At 49.9% G+C, this 21,634-nt stretch overlaps 1 protein-coding gene across 2 annotated transcripts in view; it reads right to left on the bottom strand.

Moving 5' to 3' along the window:
- Positions 1 to 5,643: 5,643 nt before the first annotated feature.
- PTK7 (protein tyrosine kinase 7 (inactive)) overlaps positions 5,644 to 21,634 on the bottom strand; it is a 58,398-nt gene continuing 42,407 nt past the window's right edge. Inside the window, exons 10-21 of one of the 2 annotated variants that reach the window (XM_070244585.1) lie at positions 21,425 to 21,544; positions 19,954 to 20,103; positions 19,707 to 19,857; positions 19,481 to 19,608; positions 18,111 to 18,314; positions 17,149 to 17,304; positions 16,300 to 16,532; positions 15,213 to 15,293; positions 8,314 to 8,465; positions 7,101 to 7,279; positions 6,580 to 6,621; positions 5,644 to 6,310 (exon numbers count right to left, since the gene is read on the bottom strand). In XM_070244585.1, the coding sequence (XP_070100686.1) occupies positions 6,243 to 6,310; positions 6,580 to 6,621; positions 7,101 to 7,279; positions 8,314 to 8,465; positions 15,213 to 15,293; positions 16,300 to 16,532; positions 17,149 to 17,304; positions 18,111 to 18,314; positions 19,481 to 19,608; positions 19,707 to 19,857; positions 19,954 to 20,103; positions 21,425 to 21,544 (1,664 nt within the window). In that variant the 3' untranslated portion in view covers positions 5,644 to 6,242. Of the gene's footprint in view, positions 6,622 to 7,100; positions 7,280 to 8,313; positions 8,466 to 15,212; positions 15,294 to 16,299; positions 16,533 to 17,148; positions 17,305 to 18,110; positions 18,315 to 19,480; positions 19,609 to 19,706; positions 19,858 to 19,953; positions 20,104 to 21,424; positions 21,545 to 21,634 lie in introns of both variants that reach the window. The other variant, XM_023624962.2, reaches the window with a different exon arrangement.

Here is a 21,634-nt window from a genome sequence, read left to right as displayed (position 1 = left end):
CATTGGTCGGCGGTTCCGGCACCTCCGCTCCCCATTGGCCCATAGGGGGCGCTTATTTGCATAGACATACCGAACTCGCTGCTGTCATCCCGCGTCAGACAGCGACTCCGAAAAGGGAGGAGCCGACGTCTCTTAAAGGAACAGAAGAAGAGAGACGACTCCGCCCCCTTGACCAGAGAATGGTAGAGAGAATTGGGAGAATCAGCGGAGGGGAAACCTGGGAGGGGACAGGAGCGCAGTCTTGCGGAGCAGAGGGAGCAGCAGTGGGAACCCGGGACTGAAAGGACTGCAAGCAAACACTGGGGTAGTCCCTGGGAGGATTGTACTAGTTGCAGTAAATGATATAATACAGCCCAAATTCCAAGGGAGTGCAAAGATTGGAGCACTTATCCACCCCTTCCTGAGGGAGCCAAAGTTACTGCCCGAGCAGAGGGGCCTTGGGTCTCCGGTGTCCAGATTCGTCTTGCCCCTGCCACTGGGCTCCAACTCATCCCCTCCCCCCGACTTCCTTTCCCTTTCCCTCTCTTCAAGGCGACGACACGTTCCCACCAGGCCAGCTCCCCGGTCCTCATTCATCATCCTCTATACTGAGGGTGGGGGTGGGGGGGTCTTCGGCAGACGTACATCTGGAAAAGACCGCAGGAGACAGTCGGCCTCCCGGTCCCCCAGGGGGGCAGGGAGGCGAGATGGAGATCAGTGAAGACTTCCAGCTGTGGGCTGGGCTGGGGGAGGGGGTGGTCCGGGGATAAAGCCCACTCCACAGTCAGTGCAAGGGCCTGGGAAAAAGTGTAGACAGGCAGAAAGTTTAAGCAAACACACACACACACACACACACACACACACACACACACACACACACACACACGCCCTTCTCTGGAAAGCCCATAAGAGGAAAAAAAAAACGGTTAGAACTGGGGTGTTGCAAAGCCCAGGTTCAGGGTCCAGTCTGGGTGAAAATAGCTTGAGCTTTGCTGTTACAGAAATTATTCAAATATGGAATCTGCCTCTTCCTAGTCCTGTGTCTGGAAACAAGTGTTTGACCTCTCCAAACTCCATATTCCTCCCTGTTGGTACCCATCCATGAGGTTCTTAATACAGATTAAATGAGATAAAGGCCAAAGCTGAATCGCAGCGTAAGTGGTCAGTGACTAGTTAATAGGAGCTACCTGGGGTAGTTACCTCATCCCTGGGATAAACATCCTGCTGTGTTTAAGGGGATGGGAGAGGGTGATGATTCCTGCCTTAAAACTTGTGAAAATTAAATAAAGCAGTTGGTTGTGACCCATTAGTGGTAGTCGTAGTGAAGTCAATTTAAGGTACTGCAACCAGCATTTAATGGTTATCACAGAAACCAAGGGCAAATATTGTGGCATAAAACTTTTGGTTTGCATTGGTTTTAGGCTTAACAGTACAAAGCTGCCATCTTATAGGTCAAGAGGGTGGGATATTGTTGATTTCATATGGTTCATATTTCATATAGTTCAACGTGTGTACTGGATGACAACGTCAACTGCATTTCTTACTGAGTCACAATCCAAAGACTTTGAGAAATACTGACAAAGAATGTTCAAGTGTTTTGTGATATAATGTATGTATATATACATATGTAAACATACACACATAAATAAAAACTTGGGCTTGTTAATCAAACTCCTAATACAAGAATTAAGAGCCCTCTTCTTCCCCCATTTCCAGTAGTTTTAGTGTTTTTTTTCTTTTCCTAATTTACTCTACACAACAGGTAAACATATGGAACGCGTTAGCTTAAGAGGAAGAACAGGCCAAATAGATAAATAGGTTCCAGAAGGGGTTTAGGGGCCACAAATGGTACTTGGGACTGTGATTTGTCTGAGCTGCACAGTCTTAGAACCACAGGCCTGGCTTCTAAAGACTTTTCCATTTGAGACCCCTAGTTTAGACACATGCAGGATGGACAACCCTCAGCAGTGGCACCCCAGAGGACAACTGCTATCTGCCACATCCTCAGGGTAGGGTGTCGGGATGAGCACAGTTCTCAGCTTCCCTTCAAACAGCCTGCCCTCTCTCCAATTTCACCCAACCCCCGGAGTGAAACACCAGCATTAGTGCCACAGCTCCTTCACCTGCTTGGGATGGCTTCATCTTTGCAGCCCTTTGTCACCACAGGGCAGGGGGAGACCTACACCCACACTATATTGGATTACTGCAGGTTCAGAAGCCAAAACTGTTGACATGGATAAAGTTAAAATCAAAAACTAGCTCATAGTTTAGTTTCATTTGGACCATATTTTAAAACCAGGAGATGTTACATAAAACTCTGAATATCTGGACTCTCAAAAAATTGCAGTTTTTAGCAACTCTGGGTCTACATACCCACAAGAGCTCTATAGCCTGGAGCTGAGTTGCGTGGTGGCCACAGAAGAGGCATCCACTCTCAGGTTCACTATAGACGCCACACAGCCCACTGAGCTCAGATAAGTCCCCTGCTTGGCTCCTCTGGAATGTGAGTTTGGAGCTCCTCCGATAAGGCCTAAATCACAGTAGCCCCATGGAAGATGCGAGCTCACGTCCACCCCAGGCCATGAAGGACCTCCAGAACGGCATCAGAATTTCAGCAAGATCTCCTCATACTACACCATTCCCACCTTGACCTTTATTTCTTTCTCCTGATTTTTATCATCCAAATAACATCAGAACAAAAATGAAGGATTGCTTTTAAAAATTACTATCATCAAAAAAATAAATAGGGGGACTGCCCTTTGGCATAGTGGTTAAGTTCGTGTGCTCCGCTTTGGCGGGCCAGGTTTGCAGGTTCGGATCCCGGGCATGGACCTAGCACCACTTGTCAAGCCATGCTGTGGCAGCATCCCACATAAAACAGAGGAAGATTGGCACAGATCTTAGCTCAGCGACAAGACTCCTCACAAAAATAATAAATAGTCACATGTCACTTAACGATGAGGATTTCAGAAATGCATCATTAGGCAATTTCATTGTTATGCGAACGTCATAGCGTGTACTTACACAAACCTAGATGGTACAGCCTACTACACACCTAGGCTTTAAGGGGTTAATCTTACGGCACCACCATCGTACACGCAGTCCGTCATTGACTGAAACGTGATGCAGCACACGACTGTAAGTAAATTACTAACATTCTAAAACTACTTTAATTTGGAATTAACCTTTACACAGAGATTCTTAACTTCACGTAGAAGAAAAGAGGTCTCAATTGTGCTGGCAGCATTAGAAGGAATGGAAAAGAAAAGAAGTTGTGAGTCAGTGTGCCAGGAAGTCTGGAAAGCCATGTTCCAACACTAATAGGGATTACCACTGGACAGTGGGTCAGGGGCTAGACGAGGCGTTTTTTGCCTTACATGAGTCTATACCATTTGACTTCTTCCGTGATCGGTATTCCTTTTATACTTTTTTTTTTCTCTTAAAATTAAGCAGAGAGAGCAACAGGGCAGAGGTAGAATAAATGGACTTGGTGATGGGCTGCATGGGGAGGGGGGTGCACAGAGAGGAGGACTCAAGATGGATTGAGATTTTGAGTAAGGGTGACTATTCTTCATACAGTGGTACCATTGGTGGAAAGAGGGAACCTGGCTGGAGGAACAGGTTTGGGAGACAGATAAGTTCAGTTTGGACCCAGGGAAGCAAGCAGAAGGAAATGTCCTCTAGGCAACAGGAAGTATGCATCTGGAGCTTGAGGTAGGGGCTGAACTGGAGCTAATGCTTTGGGAACTGTCCACACTGAAGGGCCAGTTAAAGCCATGTAAGGTGGGATGAGACTCCTGAGGGTGAGAACATACAGAGAGGAAGGCCAAGGACAAAATCCAGGAGAACAGCCTGGGGGAGGCAGAAGAAGGAAGGCTCAGTCAGAGCTGGAGAAGGGCTGGTCAGAGAAGGCGGATACAGCATACCATCACCAAAGTCAAGAGGGGAGAGTTTGACATAGCAGATGTGACCAGTGACATTAGCCACAGCAGACTGGTCAAGGGAGACCAGGAGTGGGAAGAGAATTAGTGATCAATGATCTTCTAGAGTAGAGCCTTCCCAATGCTTCTGAGTACAACCCACAGTAAGAAATCATTGGCACATTGCAACCTATGGTGAATTAGATTATTGCTCCCAATTCTTCATACCGTCTTGGAATTGGACATCCACATCCTTTGCCATGTGACTTTGCAGTACCTCCTAATGGTGTTCATGTTAGGTTTTGACAGGTGATTTGCTTTGGCCAATAAAATGTTAACAGACCTGTGGTTTTCAATGCGCTTGCATGATCTGGCTTGACCTCCTGTGCTCCTGCCACTGCATGAGAGCGTGCACTGAGGCCAGCAGAGCAGACCCACACCTACAGGCTGGAGCCAAGCCCAGCTGAGTCTAGCCTTACTCAGCTAAGACCAGGCAAGATCAGCCAAACCTCAACAACCTGCAGATCCATGAGTGAGAAAAATAGTTGTAAGCAACTGAGATTTGGGGGTTATTATGCATCACCACCACCCACCCCAACAGCTGACTAATACCCAATATACACAAACATCTATCAAATAGTGCAAAGAAAATTTCATGAAACAAGACTTACCCTTACGGTATACAATGTACTCTGATAATTTCTATTGTTTCTTTTTTGTGTGGGTGAGGCAGATTGGCCCTGAGCTAATATCTGTGCCAGTCTTCCTCTTTTTGCTTGAGGAAAATGGTTGCTGAGCTAATAGCTGTGCCAATCTTCCTCTGTTTTGTATATGGGACCCCACCACAGCACGGCTTGATGAGCAGTGTGTAGGTCCATGCCCAGGATCTGAACCCACAAACCCCACACTGCCTAAGCAGAGTACATGAACTTAACCACTATGCCACAGGGCCAGCCTCAGTTTCATTTTTTAAAAATGCTGGTTGCAACCCACAGTTTGAAAAACACTTCTCTAGAAAAATTGTTCTTGGGTTGTTTTCACTCCAACCCACCTGAGGGATGTAATACTCTGTACAGCAACAACAGTGGCTCACTTACTATCTGTGTGACCTTGGGGAAACTACCTGACCTCCCTGAGCCTCAGTTTCCAAATCTGTGAAATGGGAACAATAACATCTGGCTAATAGAGTTATCACAGAGATTAAATGAGATAATGCATGTTAAGTGCTTACAAAGTGACTGGGTACTGAGCAAGTATTCAATAAGTATTAGCTGTTATTTTCATTACTGAGAAGTTTAGTGAGGAACAGGAGGAACCAGAACAATTCAGAGGACTCATTTCTTTAGAATGGGGAACCAGGCTGAAGTTCCTGGAATAACGTAGAGTACAACTGAGCACACAAGGTCTAGGTGACGAAGGGGCAGGAATCACACCAGCAGAGGGCCCTGGAGCGGTGAGGCATTAAGCACTGTCTCTCTGCTCAGTGAGGACTAGGGCAGCCAGCAGAGAATAGGCAGTTGGCAGTCAGAGAGGAATACAGGGTCACACGGACAAGAGGTGGCCTCATGTCCTCCCAGCCTACATTCTCAACTGCTCCAAGAACCAGAGAGTAGGACCAGTGTCTGCCAGTTATTCCTGTCCAAGACCCACCAGGCTCCAGGAAGGCACACGGCCAATTCTGAGAAGCGAGGGAAGAAGGGACATCGTTCATGGACAACGGCAGGGAATGAGCATCAGAAGCAGGTTGTAAAAAAGGCTTCTTTATTGAGAGCAGCGAGTGTAAAAAAAAAAAAACAAAACAAACAAACAACAACAACAATAAAGGTGCGAGGCAGGGATGGCCCACCCTCCCCAGCGCCTCCAGGGCTCACCCCTCCCTCCCATACCCTCCCACCCCACGCTGCAATTACATACAAAAGCCGCCCATGGTGCATACAAAAAGGGCGGGTTATATAGTGTCAAAAGCTCCTGAATACTCCTTCATCTGCCAGGCACTTAGGATGAGGAAAGGAGAGAAGGGTGGAGAGGAGGCACGGGTCCAGGTCAGCACAAGTCCATGGAGGGAGGACTCACTGGCAGTGTCCTCCAAGATCCTGGTGCACACCCCAAGGTGGGCCCTGTGGGCCAGAACTACCCAGGAACTTGAGTATATTAAGGAACTGCCCTCAAACCCAGCTCAGCTCCAGCGTAGCCATCCCTGGATAGAGTAGACAGGTGAGTGGCAGAACTGGACCTGGTCAAGGGGAGCAGACCCAGGCCAGAAATTGGGGTTACCTGAGGCACCCACACTGTCCCTGACGGGAGAAGGGGTGGCAGAGAAAGCTGCCCGGCCCAAGGCCCGAGTCACCCAGTCTGGGTCCGAGTCAGCCTCCCCAAGGGCTGAGGGTGAGGAAGAGGAGGGAAGCCCAGGCCTGCCCAGACCTCAGCAGTGCCCATGGTGCCAGGGCAGGGCCCCTAGGGCCAGGGAACACCAGGATCTTGCCCAACATGCTGTGGGCGCCCCTCAGGATGTCCTCCCCTGCCCACGCCATCCTGAGGCACAGCCTGCCTGGGCTCCCTCCTCACGGCTTGTTGTCAGCGGGGCTGTCTCCCAGGGTGTTGGCGATCTCGCTGAAGGAAGGTCGGTCTTTGGGGCTGAGGGCCCAGCACCGCTGCATCAGCCGGTAGAGCTTGGAAGGGCAGCCCTCAGGCTGCGGGAGTCTGGCCTTCCCAGCCTGCAAGTCTGCAGGAAGATGTTGGGAGGAATGTCAGTCAAAACACCTGTCCAACACTCTCTGGAGCCTGCAGTTCCCACAAGCAACCACACGAGGGAGACTCTAGGGGGCGCTGGCCAGTATGGGCGAGTCAATACTCAAGGAGTACACTTGCAACAATGTTGTAACCAAAGGGGACTCCCCCGGCCCTAGCTCTCTCTAGCTGGTGGGGCAGGGTCCACACAGCACAGGAGGTAGCCAATGCATGGGGGCTGCAGTGGGGTCAGTGGGCAGGCATCAGAGTGGCTGGAGTGAGCACTGGGGACAAGGGCTATTTACCAACCAGCATGGAAGTATTTCAGTATTCTAACCACTGAAGTGGCCATATCTGTGTACCTGCTAATACTAAGCCTGAGAGGGGAGACGGGCTGAACCGGCCCCAGGACCCTGAGCAAGCTCTCCACCTGGAGAACATCTGGAATTGTCCCTTGGAGACATAGCTGCCTACCTGCCAGCACTTCGTCGTCTGCCTGCCCACCGTGAGGCATCTCTCCGTGAGTGAACACTTCCCACATCAGCACACCGAAGGCCCAGACATCAGACTTGGTGGAGAAGTCGCTCTCCAGGATGGCCTCGGGGGACATCCAGCGCAGGGGCACCCAGGCCTGGCGGAAGTGGTAGTACTCACTGCAGGAGAGAACCACACAGCCATGGCGGTGGGGTGGGGTGAGGGACACAGCCCAGATCCCAACCTCATCCCAGGTCTGGGTCTCATACCCGGGCTAGAACCCAACTCCTCTACATCTAGGCATTTACGGAAATGGGTAACATTTATGCTGAGCATAGAGGCATACGGGATGAAGTCTGGAGGCATCCACATGGGGTCTGAGGGTTAAAAAATTCCAGTAAGAATCAAACTTTGCCTAAATGTTAATATAAGAAAAAACACTAATTATCATACATACTTTTCTGTATTGGCTTAAAAAAATGTGAAAAATGGACATGTTAAATGGAAAGAAAATTTAAAGAGCTTTACTAGTGATAAACCAATCATGACTAAACCACGAAGTGGGGTGACTCAGAACTGGGGTGACTCGAGGGGAAGTTCCCAGAGACACTATGTAGTGTGTGCAGGCATTCCAGAGCAATCTCTGGCCGTGGGTGCTGAGCTTCACGTCTTAGGCTTCAAAATAATAATTACTGAATTCAGTACTTTACAGAGGGAACCATATGAATAAATTACACATAAACCGTTATTAAAAAAAGAAAAAAGGCTTGTAATTTTTTTGTGTGTGAGGAAGCTTGCCCTGAGCTAACATCTTTTGCCAATCTTCCTCTTTTTGCTTGAGGAAGATTGTTGCTGAGCTAACATCTGTGCCCGTCTTCCTGTTTTTGTATGTGGAAGGCCGCCTCAGTGTGGATTGATGAGCTCTGGTAGGTCCGCACCTGGGATCCGAACCTGCAAACCCCGGGCCACCTAAGCAGAGCACATGAACTTAACCACTATGCCACAAGGCCAGCCCCTGTAATATTTTTATCATTAGAGAAAATTTGTAAGTGTCAGGGACCTTGGTCCACTGGCTGGGAAGCTGCTGCACCACTGGAGAGAGGATGGGAAGGCTCTGCCCGCTCCAGCTTCGGACTAAGCAGACACTAAGCCCTTTCCCACCCAAGTGTATCTGCCCTCTGCCCCTCGCCCTACCCCGCCCACGTCCTTCTACCTGTTGTACACGTCCTTGCTGAGCCCCAGGGCCGACACCTTCACCTGTCTCTGAGCGCTGACCAGGCAGTTGCGAGCAGCCAGGTCCTTGTGCACAAAGCGGTTGTTGGATAGGTGCTCCATGCCCAAGGCCACCTGGGTGCACAGGGCCACCTGAAGCGAGAAAGGGGCCTGTCAGAGCAGCCTACGACTAGGGGATCGAGGCACCCACCCTCGACACAACCCTTGGTGGGGTCTCGGTGCCACCCATGTGATACTTAGGAAGCCCCAAATCAAAGGCACAACAGCCTCAGTTTCCTTATCTGTAAAATGGGCATAATAACAGTACCTGCCTCACTGGGCTGTCAGAAGACCTGAATTGAATGAAATAAAGTGCTTGGCACCACTCTGACACACAGCAGGTGCTAGATTAAGTGTGTGGCACATGGGACAGGAAGAACACAGTAACCACTTGTTGGGTGAAAAATAACTGGGCAGTAATCAGAGCTCACATCTTTATGGGTCGTTCCTTTTTTTTTTTTTTAACTTCAAAATTACAAATTTTCTACTAGTTGTGTTTTATAAAAAACAAGACAGACAGACATACATATACATATAAAATATGTGTGTAAGTAGATACACACACGACCGGTTGCCTCCAAGGAGGGGAGCTGGAGGCCAAAAAGTAGAAAGGTAGGGGAATTTTTGGTTTATATTCTTTTAAATTGTGAACTACATATAGGAAAGTTTATAAGACATATGTCTATTTTCACAAATAATCGTAAAGCTCACATCCAGGGTTCTTTTTCATCATGAACATACCATAATTTATTCCTTCTAATGCCAATGGGTATTTGGTTTTTTTCCCCATTTGGGGATTTTAAGAACAGTGCAGCTATGAATATTCTTAAGAGTGTACACAGGAGTTTCTCTAAGATATCTCGGTGTGGGTCATGGACTATGAGTATCTCTAGCTCTACAAAATAATGCCAAACTACTTTCCAAAGTGTAGGAGAGTTAGGGAGATTTTTCACTGGTACCTTTTTAAAAATTTTGAGCCATGTGAATTTATTACATATAATACCTTATGTAACTACATATAATTGTAATTATATTAACACTTTAAAAGTCTATATCAATGCACTGGATATTAATTGAGCATCTATGTATGCCAAACACAACTGGGTGCTGGTGGAATGTAACAGGGATGGCAAGACAGGGCTCCTGGTGAGAGGGCAGTCTAGCAGGGAGACAAAGACTATATTCGCCACCACCTGGGAGAAGGTGGTCCACAGAACAGAGGTAAAATGCGAGCGCCAGGAGAGCGCTTGTAAAGACCCAGGGCCCCCTCACCTCTATAGCCGTATCCAAACCTTGGAAGCAACCACCCAAGGACACGTGGGACCTCTAGCATTTCCTTGTATATAAAAACACGGCAGACAAAAATTGCAAAGAGGTCCCTGGGGAAGATGATTTAACAAGTTACGGGCCAGCTGTCTGCTTCTTCTGGCATACAGACTCACTCTCAGGATCCACAGGAGAGAAGTCACCCACCACATAATGCAAATCGTGGAGAGATGGTAAGAATGTGGCTAGTAACAAATATCACCAGTGATCAAGGAAACACAAATCAAGGTCCAACGAGGTATCATTTGATACATATCTGACTGCAAAGGCCCAAAGTTGGCCTCACACTTATCTCAAATGGTTCAGAAAAAAAGCATAACAAATACTAATATACACAGAGAGAGAGAATGATAAAATGGGGCAAAATGGAAGCAAGTGAATCTAGATAAAGAGTTTGCAGGTGTTCCTTGAACTATGTACGCTTTTTTAAGTTTGAAATATCAAAATAAAACTTACCAAACACACACACACATTAAAAAACAACAATAACTGGGGCTGGCCCCGTGGCCGAGTGGTTAAGTTCACGCGCTCCGCTGCAGGCGGCCCAGTGTTTCGTTGGTTCGAATCCTGGGCGCGGACATGGCACTGCTCATCAGGCCACGCTGAGGCAGCGTCCCACATACCACAACTAGAAGAACCCACAACGAAGAATATACAACTATGTACCGGGGGCTTTGGGGAGAAAAAGGAGAAAATAAAATCTTTAAAAAAAAAAAAAAAAAAAAAACAACAATAACTAAGTTAAAGGAGGCACATGTGTACCAATAATGAGGGTATGTCATAGATTAACTGAAGATTATGGCTGATTCTATGTTCCTGAAGTTCAAAAAGGAAACAAAGTGAATGGGAGTGGTGGAGGGGCTGCTGCCAAGTTACCTAATGCCAGTGAGAGGCCACCAATCAGAGAGAAGGGGACCGCAACCCTTGCTGAGCACCTCCTGTGTGCAGGGCTCTGAGCTACACCAGCTGCCTCTCTTCCATGCACCCTGTGAGGTGGGGCTCACCCTCAGCTCGGCCCACGGTCCCACACAAGGCTCTGCACCAGCCGAATGTCAAAGCCTGGCTCTTTCCTCAACACCGCAGCTGCCTCTCCTGTGTCATGGCACTGGTGATGGGGGCACAGGAAGGGCTGTGTGCCCATCGCTGAGCCCAGAGGTGGCAAGTGGCTACAGACTGGCCCTTCAGCATCCCTGGCTGGCTCCAAGCAGCTTTACTGGCCTGGCTCCCAGGGTCACAGGAAGGTGGCAGAGGAGCCGAGCCTAAACATTGGGAGAAGGCCACTCCAAAGACAGGTCTTCTCAGCCTATGCACTGGCCAGTGACATCCCTGCAGCCCCATTGCCTCCACTGGTGGTTTGCTAACTGTGGTCACAACCTATTAGTATGTTGTGAAACCAATTTAGTGACTCTGAACCAGCATTAAAAAAGCAAAAAAAAAACAATAGAAAACATCAGAGTCCATCATAGTAAGGGTAAGTATCATTCATGAAACTCTTTTCATTTTTTAAATATATACATATGCCTATGTATATACATATACATATATGTATAGGGTTGTGATGTAAAATGTGCTTTTTGCTACTGTGGCTCTCAGTCAAAAAAGTTTAAAAAATAATGGTCTAAACCTATGCTGTCCAAAACAGTAGCTCCCAGCCCCGTGTGGCTATTTAAATTAATTAAAACTTCATAAAATTATGGGGGCCGGCCCGGTGGCGCAGCAGTTAAGTTCGCATGTTCCGCTTCTCAGTGGCCCGGGGTTCACCGGTTCGGAACCTGGGTGTGGACATGGCACTGCTTGGAACGCCATGCTGTGGTAGGCGTCCCATATATGAAGTAGAGGAAGATGGGCACGATGTTAGCTCAGGGCCAGGTTTCCTCAGCAAAAAAGCAGAGAACTAGCAGTAGTTAGCTCAGGGCTAATCTTCCTCCAAAAAAAAAAAAAAATCATAAAATTAAAAATTCACTCCTCAGTCACTCTAGGCCACATTCTAAGTGCTCGGCAGCCAAAGGAGGCTCATGACTATCGCACTGGACAGCACAGAAATGGAACATCTCCATTATCGCCGGAAGTGCCACTAGACAGCACTGATCCAAACCACCACCAAATAGGTATGGACTGACGCTGCACATGCAGAGGCCCTGAACGAAGGATACCATCGAGAGCTAGGAAAATCTCATCTTCTTGGTGCATTTTCTTTGTCAAAAGTGAAGACACAAACTCTCCAGACAGCTTCCAACCAAATTTGTGCAACCAGTGAAGAGGGTTAAAGAAGCGGTCAGGCGAACAGGTCTGCCAGGATTACCGAGACGGCCCCCCCCCCAACCCCGTCCCCTGGAGGCAGAGCCTGTACTGGGTCTCCAAGGAAAAGTAGAGGCCACACCCCCCAAACAGCCCCCAGACCACCATCTTCAGAAGGCCCCAAGTGCCTGTCACTGGTGGGAAAAGGGCCAGATGACCATTGAAGTGGTCATCATAAATGGACAGGCTCTACTTCAGGCTTCAAAACCCCAAGGCATCATCCGGCCTTGCCCGGATATCTGTCCGAGGCAGACAGAGGTTTTTGTAATGCGTCCTCATCAGACTTGCCATTCTCCTCAGCCTGCTCTCTTTGGTCTGGCTCCAAGCGAAACAGTCTACTGCTGGTCAAGGGAAACAGAAGAGAGTGGACTTGGCATGGTGACTAACTTGCTATCGTTCCAGTGAGGCAGAGCTTCTGGAAATACTGGCTAAGCAAGGGCAGTAAAAGGGAATTCTGTTAGGCCCAAGCTACTTAAGTGTTTCCCTAATACTGGGCAAGACGCCATCAGATGGCCACAGGATTATTTCCAAATACTGTTATAAAGACCTGCTCTTTGGTAAAGACCAGACCCACCCCTTCCTTTCCAACTCCCACAATCCAAGGGTTTGCCCAAGTTCTGGCTAACTCATTGTGACACTACTGAGTTCTTATCACAACGGGCTGTTTCCCATCAAGACATCTGAGTGCATGAGGCGCTGTCCACCAGGTGTGCTAAGCTGACCCTGCTCCTCGCCTGTCATTAGCTCACAGGTGATCCCAGGAGAAATCACAGGTTACAGTCCTCTGACTTCAGAATCTCCATCATCTTATCAGATACTCTAATAAGCATTACCTACCATTATGCCCACACCCAGGGCCCGTGTCTCTGATTTCTAGCATTATCCCACTGCTGTCCTGGAATCCTCTTGCAGCTTCCCCAGGCCCACCCACACCTCGTTCCAGCTCTGTTTGGCCAGGGAGCACCCTGCTTACCACTCCACCTCCCTTTAAAGACTTAACTTTTCCTCCTCCCATTCCCCCAGGATCCTAGGAACATAAAGAGACACAGCAACTCCCTAAATTATTAGCACAAGAAAGTATCTACATGTTTTAATCTATCTTCCCTAAGAATTTTCATTTTCATGGAATCCTCAAAAAGCAGTATTTTTCAAACTACTGATCAAGACCCACATGAGTCTCAAAATCAATTTAGTGAGTTAAAAAAAAAAGGATAGGAAACATCAAGTGCATCAAATATAGTGTCACGAATGTTTAACTTTAGTTGTGTGTGTGTGTGTGTGTGTGTCGTGTATGTGTGCACTGGGTCATAAAATGCATTTCTTATAGGCGATCCTAATCAAAACACATTTCAAAGCTACTATCCTACACTAGGCTCCTCAAACTTTAATGAGCTTAAGAATCAGCTGGAAAGCTTGGCTGGAAAATGCAGGTCCTCAGAGCCCACTCTCAGATATTCTGATTTCCTCAGTCTGACACACGGTCCAGAAAAAAAACCAGCTTTTTTTTTTTTTTTTAACCCCCATCTGATGCAGAATATTGTCCTTGGAGAGTATGGAACTCAACTTATTGAAGTTCCTCCATCAAATCTAAGATGCTCTAGCAAAAAAAAAAAAGAGGCTAGGAGAGATCTCTAGCAAAGGTGGTGATGACTTGCAGCCAAATAGTCCCTCAGGTCACGTGACGGAGGTAAGTGACTTCCTGTCAGCCCGTCTACATTCCCTGTCCCAGCCAGAGAAACCTACCTTGACTCCCCTCTCCCCTGAAGCCATCCTCTTCCTGCCATTCAACTACTTCCTGTCCTTGACAACTGAACTCAAACGGCTTTCTCTACCAGGAAACCTTCTTTGTTAATGACACCATCTGTCCACCTCAAGGACACAGCTGTCTTCAACTTCTCTTAATTTACGTCTTTCTTTTGCTCTCTGTGTCATACCTGAAGCCTGCAAAGCACATGCGATACTCATTTACCCAAGCTCCCTGACTAGATCCTAAGCGCCCCGAGGATGCCCGGCAGTTTCAATTTCGCATCCCCAAGGGCCCTGAGGGCCATGGCTGACTCACTAAAGAGTTGCTGGCTCCATATGTGTCCTGATTTGTGAGCTCTGGGGTCCTGCCATCCCACCTAGCTGGAGTAGCACATCCTGTCCTGTGGCTTCCCATCTACAGCCACTGCAGACAGTCCTGTGGCTTCTCAGAGATGAAAGCAGGGACACAGTGTTGGGAGGCCAGCTCTGGTGATCTGGTGAACTTGGTAAATTCGCCTGTAATGGGAGGAGGTCAGTCTGAAGGTGGCAGAGCTGCTTCCCCAGAGATCAGGGCAGCCAGGGTCCCACTTGCCTGACTGATCAACTGGCCATGCCCTTCTGCCCTGCCCCCAGAGTCTGTGAGCTGGGTCACAGGCCTACAGGGCACAGAATTGTCCCCTGCGCGGGAGGGCCCTAGCAGTCTCTGCCTACTCGCCCTGAGCTCTGATTGGTTTATAAAGTGACTGCTGTCAGCTTGAAAGCAGAGTGTCCAGTCACGTGGAAGGAGGTGGGTCCATTTCAGAGGGGAGGGGAGGAGGCTGGGGACAGGAGGAGCTGGGCTCCAGAAGGGATGGCTAAGGTGGGCAGAGGATAGGAGGCAAGCTTTCCCTTCTTCACTGTTTCACCCTAGGTCTGCTCCACCGTGGGGCCCAGCCAGGGCTCTGTACTCAGAACAACCCTCTGCCCAGAAGGCAGAGGAGAACCGGAAGGAAAGGCTGAGCAGCCCACAGCCCACGTGAGGGTGAAAGTGTGAAAACAACAGCAGGTGAAACGTGGGCAGCCCAGTCACAGGAGAGTCTTCCATGCTGGGGGCCACACCCAGCCCAGCAGGCCCCTAGAGCAGCAGCTACTTGCTGCTCCTGCAGCCCTGTGCTCACTGCAGGGGAGCAGAGGGCCCGCTCGGGCAGCAGAGGCAAAGAGCAGCTCTTCTACGTGAAAGCAACACGTCAATACAAAGCCACCTGCAGGCTACACGATCTGGGCAAGTCACTTAAGGTCTCTAAATCTCAGTTTCTTCATCTGCAAAATGGGGATAGCAACATATACTCAGGATCGCTGTGATCAGTGAGACAACCCCTGTAAAGTACTTACCACAGGGCCTGGCCCACAGGGAGCTCTCCATCAGGGGACCTGTCAAATGACTGCCCTTGCTCCTGGCCCACCCTGGGGACCTCTCCCTCCTGTCCTCACCTTCTGCTTAGTGCTGAGGGGCTGTGACTTCAATTTTTCATCCTTGCTCTTGCAAATCCTCAGGAACTGTTTGAGGTCTCCCTGAGGGAACAGCCAAGTGTCTCTGTCAGGTCCAAGCCCAGTCATTATCTCCAAAGCATCAAACCAAGCAGGTGCGCATGGGGTTCCCACCCGGGCAGGTGGTGAGAAGCCCTGACCTGAACACTCACCCCAGACTGGGCCCCCTTCCCAGGGGAAAAGTCCAGCAGGAATTAAACACATAGGAGATGTCTCCTGGAAACTCTCCCAGTCCCAAAGAGAAGAGGACTGTCCTTCCTACCCTCAGAGGAGCCCCCAGACACGTGGGTGACAAAGCCCCTGCCCTCAGGGAGCCAAGAGGAAAACACAGTCCCCACCCTCTGTCTTCTGGGACCCCTAAGAGGAAACTCCTGCCCTCCAGGGGTTTATTATCTAACAGACAGGAACAAACAGGGAGAACACCAGCAGCAGAAACACGTGCTAGTAGAAAGATTAAGGATCACGCCTTCCTGCTCCTGAGCTCGGGGACTGGATAAGCAGCAGTCTGAGAACCAAAGGGACTAGGCCGGGATCAGTCAGGGAATGAAGGGGCAGATCTGGGCATGACAACTGGAGTGGAAGGAGAAGGCTAGTGACCAGGCTAACACGGGGCCTCCAACGTATGGGATGCTGGGAAGGAAGGAAATCCAGGTTCTGATAAGTTTATCCTCAAGGGGTGACAAGCACTGGGGAGAACGGGAAAAAACAAACCAAAGAAAACCAGAGTCAGGGAAGAAGACCTGGAAGGCAACCATGCAGTGTACAGAGTGCGAAGCCAGCAAGAACTTGGGACCAAGCCCCAGACACAGACAGGACTGGCTGATGGGAAAGATGCACTGATCAAGGAAAGTCAGGTGTTAGAGAGCTGGGGGGGCAGGAAGTGGAGCGCCAGTCGCAAGGCAGCAACAGCAGGTGGCCAAGGTCTCGGCTGAGACTGCATGAGACAAGATTCCCATGGTGCCCCGCTCCCACCCCCACCATCAGGGCACTGCCCTGCCCGAGACGCCCAGGTCCCCCACGAACAGCATACCAGGTCCACATACTCCAGCACCATGTAGTGGGGCTCTGCTTCCCGGCACAGCCCCAGGAGCCGCACCACGTTGGCGTGGTTCAGCTTCCCAAACATCTCGAACTCCCTCCGGAAGTCCAGCTGCTGCTGCTCGTCCCGGCTCTGCAGGCTCTTCACAAGCACCAGGGTCTCCGCCACCCCCTCCTCCAAGCCCTGTGCCTTCGCCAGGAACACCTCCCCAAACTCACTTTTCCCTGTGGGTACAGCTCTGAGTCAGCCAGCTGCCTTCACCCAAGAAGAGGGAGCCCCTGACTTGGGGAGATGCCTCGCCTGCCTATGTCACACCATGGGGAGTCTTTGCTGCACCCTACTCACCTGGACTGGGCAGTGGCCCCGGTTCTGCTGTGTGACCCTGAGCAAACCACCCCCCCAGCCCGCCCTGGGCTTCCCGGTCTCCAACAGTAAAATAAAGGGGTGGGATTCATAGTCAGCCTTTTCTAAAGGGTGGTTTGTACGAGAATTTTAGGTGGCTCATGATAAGCATGTCTTCACATTTTAATGTGTGCTCAGAAAAAACTTAAATTTCTCATTTTTTCCTAGAATAAAGCTAACCTTAGTTAAGTTAAAAAGAAAAGGAGGAGGGAGTCAATCTAAAGAAAACCTCAAGTAAATAATACGCAGAAATGATGAAATCTGTGAAGTAGGGTCTGAGAGAGGCACTGGGGACACACTGGATTCGATCCCCCACACTCCCCTCCATCTCTAGGGTTCTAGGTTTCAGGGACTTCAGAGCCACTGCCCTAATCCAGCCTCAAGACTGAAGGGGTAGCCCGTAGTTAAGCAGGGACAGCGGTGGCCAAGCCAACACACCCAGTGTGGTGATGGGCTGCAGGCTGGCCCGTGGGAAGTGCATCTTATCACTCGTGCTATGGCGCTTGTTGGCGGCTGCGGAGCCAGAGCCCAAGCTGGTCAAGGCCACCTCCTCCTGGATCTCTGCTGAGGGCTGCCCATTCTGCAAAGGCCCACCTGGGAAGAGGGAGCAAGGGGGAGGGTCAAGATGAGACCTGACACTCTGGCCACCATGGGAACCTCAGTTCTCTCCTCCAAACCCCCACTTCCACCAAATGGGTCCAATCCCGGTGTTCCACACCAAAGGGCCAATGCAACAGATAAACTGATGGGGCTGGAGGCCAGGGTGACAGACATCCCTTAGGGTAGGACCACTTATTGGTGCAACTGATTACGACCTCTGAAATGGAACAAACTGCATGTGTCATCTGAATCCTGGGTCCCTGGACACCATATTGACAGAAGGGTTTTTGCTTTCATAGGGCCTCCTATGTGCAAAGCTCTAAACAGGCACAAAGGGGAAATCAGATGAGGGAGACCAGGCCCTGCTCCTGAACCCCTAAGCTAATAGGGTAGACCCAGCAATGCCCCAGGGAGCTCCCAGTCGGGGGAGAGGGAGGGCAGGAAGAGGGAAACAGACAGACTGCCCTTGGGGGAACTCAAAGACTAAAGTGGGGAGACAAAGATGTGTAACAGAAACATGACTACATGTACTAATTCTATCTGAGGCTCAGTGCTCTGGGGAGGAGAAGGCAGGAAAACGTAGGAAGCTGGCCCAAGAGGCTCCGATGGGGGAGTCTTGAGCCAGGCTCCTCAAAAGCCAAGGCCCTGGGAATCAGCCAACTCTATAGGCTTCCAGCTAGGGGTGGACAGCTCTGCTCTGGCCCCAGCTACCCAGCGCCACAGCTCTCTCCTCTGTGGCCGTGGGAGGGCGCTCAGCACCCGCACACTGGCACTGCCTCCCACCTCCAGGGGCCCCTCACCATTGAGGCACTCCATCTCTGGCTCCTCGCCCTCAGGCTGCTTCTGAAGCCGCTTGGCTTTGCAGCGCTTCTTGCAGTAGAACATGAGGCCCAGCACAGCGATGATGTAGGCCACGGCGGCGCCCACGGACAGCCCGATGGTCTGGATCATCTTGTAGGGAGGAGGGCTGCCTGGGCCCTCGGACTCCTCCAGCACAGGCTTGTCTGAGAGAGACACAGGGAGGTCTGCAACGGGGGCCACTGAAGCAAACCCAGCGCTACTTCTCTTCCAGCCCCTCCCCACCACGCACGTATGACAAACTCCCAGACACTCGATGGCCTGACCAAGACAGAGACCCAGGGAGGGTCATCACTGTCACTGGCTTCAATAAAGGCCAGGTCCTCAGGCCCTACCAAGGTCATATGGAGCTCTGAGGGACATGGGGCCAGTGATTCCCAAGTTGGTTGTGCATCTGAACATGAGGCCGGTGATACACATAGAAAACACACCTGTCAGGGTGCCAACGCAAACCTACACTGTTTCTTAACAAGCTTCCTAAGTGACTTGATATCATGAGCCAGGCCCTGAAGAGCAGCGTGTGGGAAGTTTTGGTTTAGAATCCCAGACCCTGCCTAGCACAGAGCAGGTCTTTCAAGAAATGTGGTTTAGAAGGATCTTCTAATCCAGGGGCTTTCAAAAGCCTAGGGTCCCACGGAGAAAGAGGTGCCAGGAGTCACTGGGGAGCTGAGGGAGAGAGGTCCAAAGAGGAGACCATGCAAGATCCCCCAACTCCCACACACACCCACTGGCTTCAACCAAGGGGCCTCATCACCTCACTGTGATCCATTTAAAGTCCCATGTGAGACTTTGTCTAGAAAAACACTTCTGCCGCTAAACCAAAAAAGCTTGAGAACTTCTCATTTAAACTACTTTCATCTTATGTGAAACAAGCCCCTGCAGAGGAAATAACACCTCCAAAGGCATAGTCAGGAGAGTTCTTGACCCTAGTCAGGGCCTTTTAACTGAAATATCATCCTCTCTGGGCCTCCAGGGCAAAGGGAGCTTGTCCTGCTGCATCCCAACTTGATGCCCTCCCCGCCCACCCAGGGAGATGTGTGGATACTGCAGGGGACCTGGGAGGAAAAGTTTTAGGACAAGAGCTCTCCCCCAACAGCTCACCCCCCGCTGTGGAATGTTATATAAGTGACAGCACAGCTTTAGGCAAGGAACCTGAAACTGAGCTATGCACGGTGGGGGGCACAGCTGGATCCCGGTCCCCACCACAAAAACGGAGTAAGTGACTTCTGTGTACAGGGGGCCAATGCGTACAAAGATGAGAATAAGTCTGGCCCCACAGCTTCCTGTGCAGGACACCCCTCCCTGCCCCTACCCACAACGTAGAGGGGGGCCTCTGTGTGCTTGATGTTGCAGCTGTTGCCCGCGATGCAGGTGTAGCGGCCCGAGTCCTCAGGGGCCACATCATGGATCACCAGGGAGCCGTTCTGGAAGATGTGCATCCTGCCAGGAGAGAAGCCACAACACTGCCCACCTTGCCAGCTCCTGGGGAGACCGGGCTGCAGGAGAAGTGGGGTGGTGTGGGAGGGAGATGGCCCTACCTGGGTCCTAGCTTGGTAGGGTCCAGGATGCGGTCTTTGCCCTTCCACTGAATGAGTGGCTTGGGGTCCCCCTGGGCCTCACACCGCAGCAAGGCTGTGTGGCCCTGGTACACAGTCGTGCGCTCTGGCTCCACTTTGAAGGTGATGAACACTGGATGGGAAGAGCCCAGCAAGGGGCAGTGAGCAGTGTGCAAGGGGGTTAGCAGGGGCCTGCCAGCCCCAGCCCCAGGCCCTGCCCCAGTCACACCTGCCACAGTGAGCTGGACGTGGGCGCGGATCTGGCCCTGCAGACCATTGGAGGCGATGCAAGTGTAGTTGCCGGCATCATCACGGGTTACCCTGGAGAAGTGCAAGTTCCCGGCGTTGTCTGTCACCCACTCTGGGAGGCTGCTCCCATCTACAGGGGCAACAAAGGGAATTGTGGGATTGACCAGTTACATGAGTGGCTGGCAATGTCCTCACTCACTCACATCAACTCAAAAACACGTTGTTGCTCCTGACTATGCAGAAAGTCCAAACTCCTGAGCCAGGCATTGGGAGTCCCCCATTATTAACCCCTTTTCCAATTCTTCAGTCTCACTTCCTTCCACTGTCCTATATAACATCACTTCTGCCAGCTGGACTTCTGATTGGCCCTCGATCTGCCTTGTTCTCATCCTTACTGCCTGTCACTTCTCACTCCTAGAACCCATTCCAGCTCTTTGCCACCATCCCAGGCTTCAAATCTATTTTGAACCTCCCACAGAAAGCTTCCCCAGACCACCTGAGCAGAGAGCCCACGTCCTCCTCAAAACCTACAACCCTACTCTCCAACTCTCACTGTTAATGGCAATGTAAAAACTAGTCCAGTCCTTTAAAAACAATTTGGCAATCAGCATCAAGGGTTGTAAAAATGTGCATAGCCTTTTATACATAATTATTCCATTTCTGGGAATCTTTCCCAAAGGAAATAAACCCAAATCCAGAAAAAACTTTGGCTTAAAGACGTTTATTGCAGCAATAAAAAGACAGAGAGAGAGAGAAAGACAGAGAGAGGGAAGGACAATGGTTAACAACCCAAATCTCTAACATTTAGAGAATACTTAAGTAAATTAAGTGAATCCAATCATTGGAATATTATTGCAATCATCAAAACCAATGTTTATGTATAAAAACATGGAGAAATGCTAGATAACGTTAAGTAAAAGAGGATATAAAATGACATACGGTTATCTGCATCTTTTATTTCTATAGTAAGGGTGACTTACTCATGTAAGTTAAATAAGTGAAAATTATATGTACATACAGTTGTATAATAAAATTGCTATGTAAAAACAAAAAGATACACATAGAAAAAGAAAAAGGAACAAATCTAATGATGATGGATGGTGGGGTTATGCATTTTTTTCTCCCAAAATGTTCTAAAGGAGCCCGTGTTGCTCATATGTCGGAAAGGATGACTATTTTGAAAAGGGGGAGGGAGGACCTTACAGCACCGTCTGGACCAATCCAATCACTTGTTGCCTTGAGTCATCTTCTATGTTGTCTAATGCTGTAATCTGACCTCTTTTGTGTCTGGCTTTTTTCTTCCTAACTGGACTACAAATCGGCCCTACATTTCTCGTCTATCCCACAGTTCCTGGCATGGAACTGGGCGCTCAGCTGGTCCTCAGACACACACACATCTGACCAGTGGACTATCCTGCCTGCCCCCCAACCCCTGCCCACACAGTTCCCACCTGCCCGTATCCACTTAATAGTGGGCTTCTCTCGTCCTGTGGCTGAGCAGGGCACTGTGGCCTCCTTGTCAAACTCCATGCACTGCTGCGGCCGGGGCGGTGGTGTGAACTTGAGCTTCTCTGTTTCAGGAGAGGAAGGGTAGGTGGGTGAATGAGGAGGAATTGAGGAAGCTAGACAGGCTGCTACAGGCCTGAAGACCCTGGACCCTG

The sequence above is a fragment of the Equus caballus genome, chromosome 20 (assembly GCF_041296265.1).
Source record: "Equus caballus isolate H_3958 breed thoroughbred chromosome 20, TB-T2T, whole genome shotgun sequence".
In the NCBI taxonomy this organism is placed as follows: Eukaryota; Metazoa; Chordata; class Mammalia; order Perissodactyla; family Equidae; genus Equus; species Equus caballus.
Note: the sequence above shows the minus strand (reverse complement) of the source record. Positions and strands in the feature narration are given on the sequence as shown.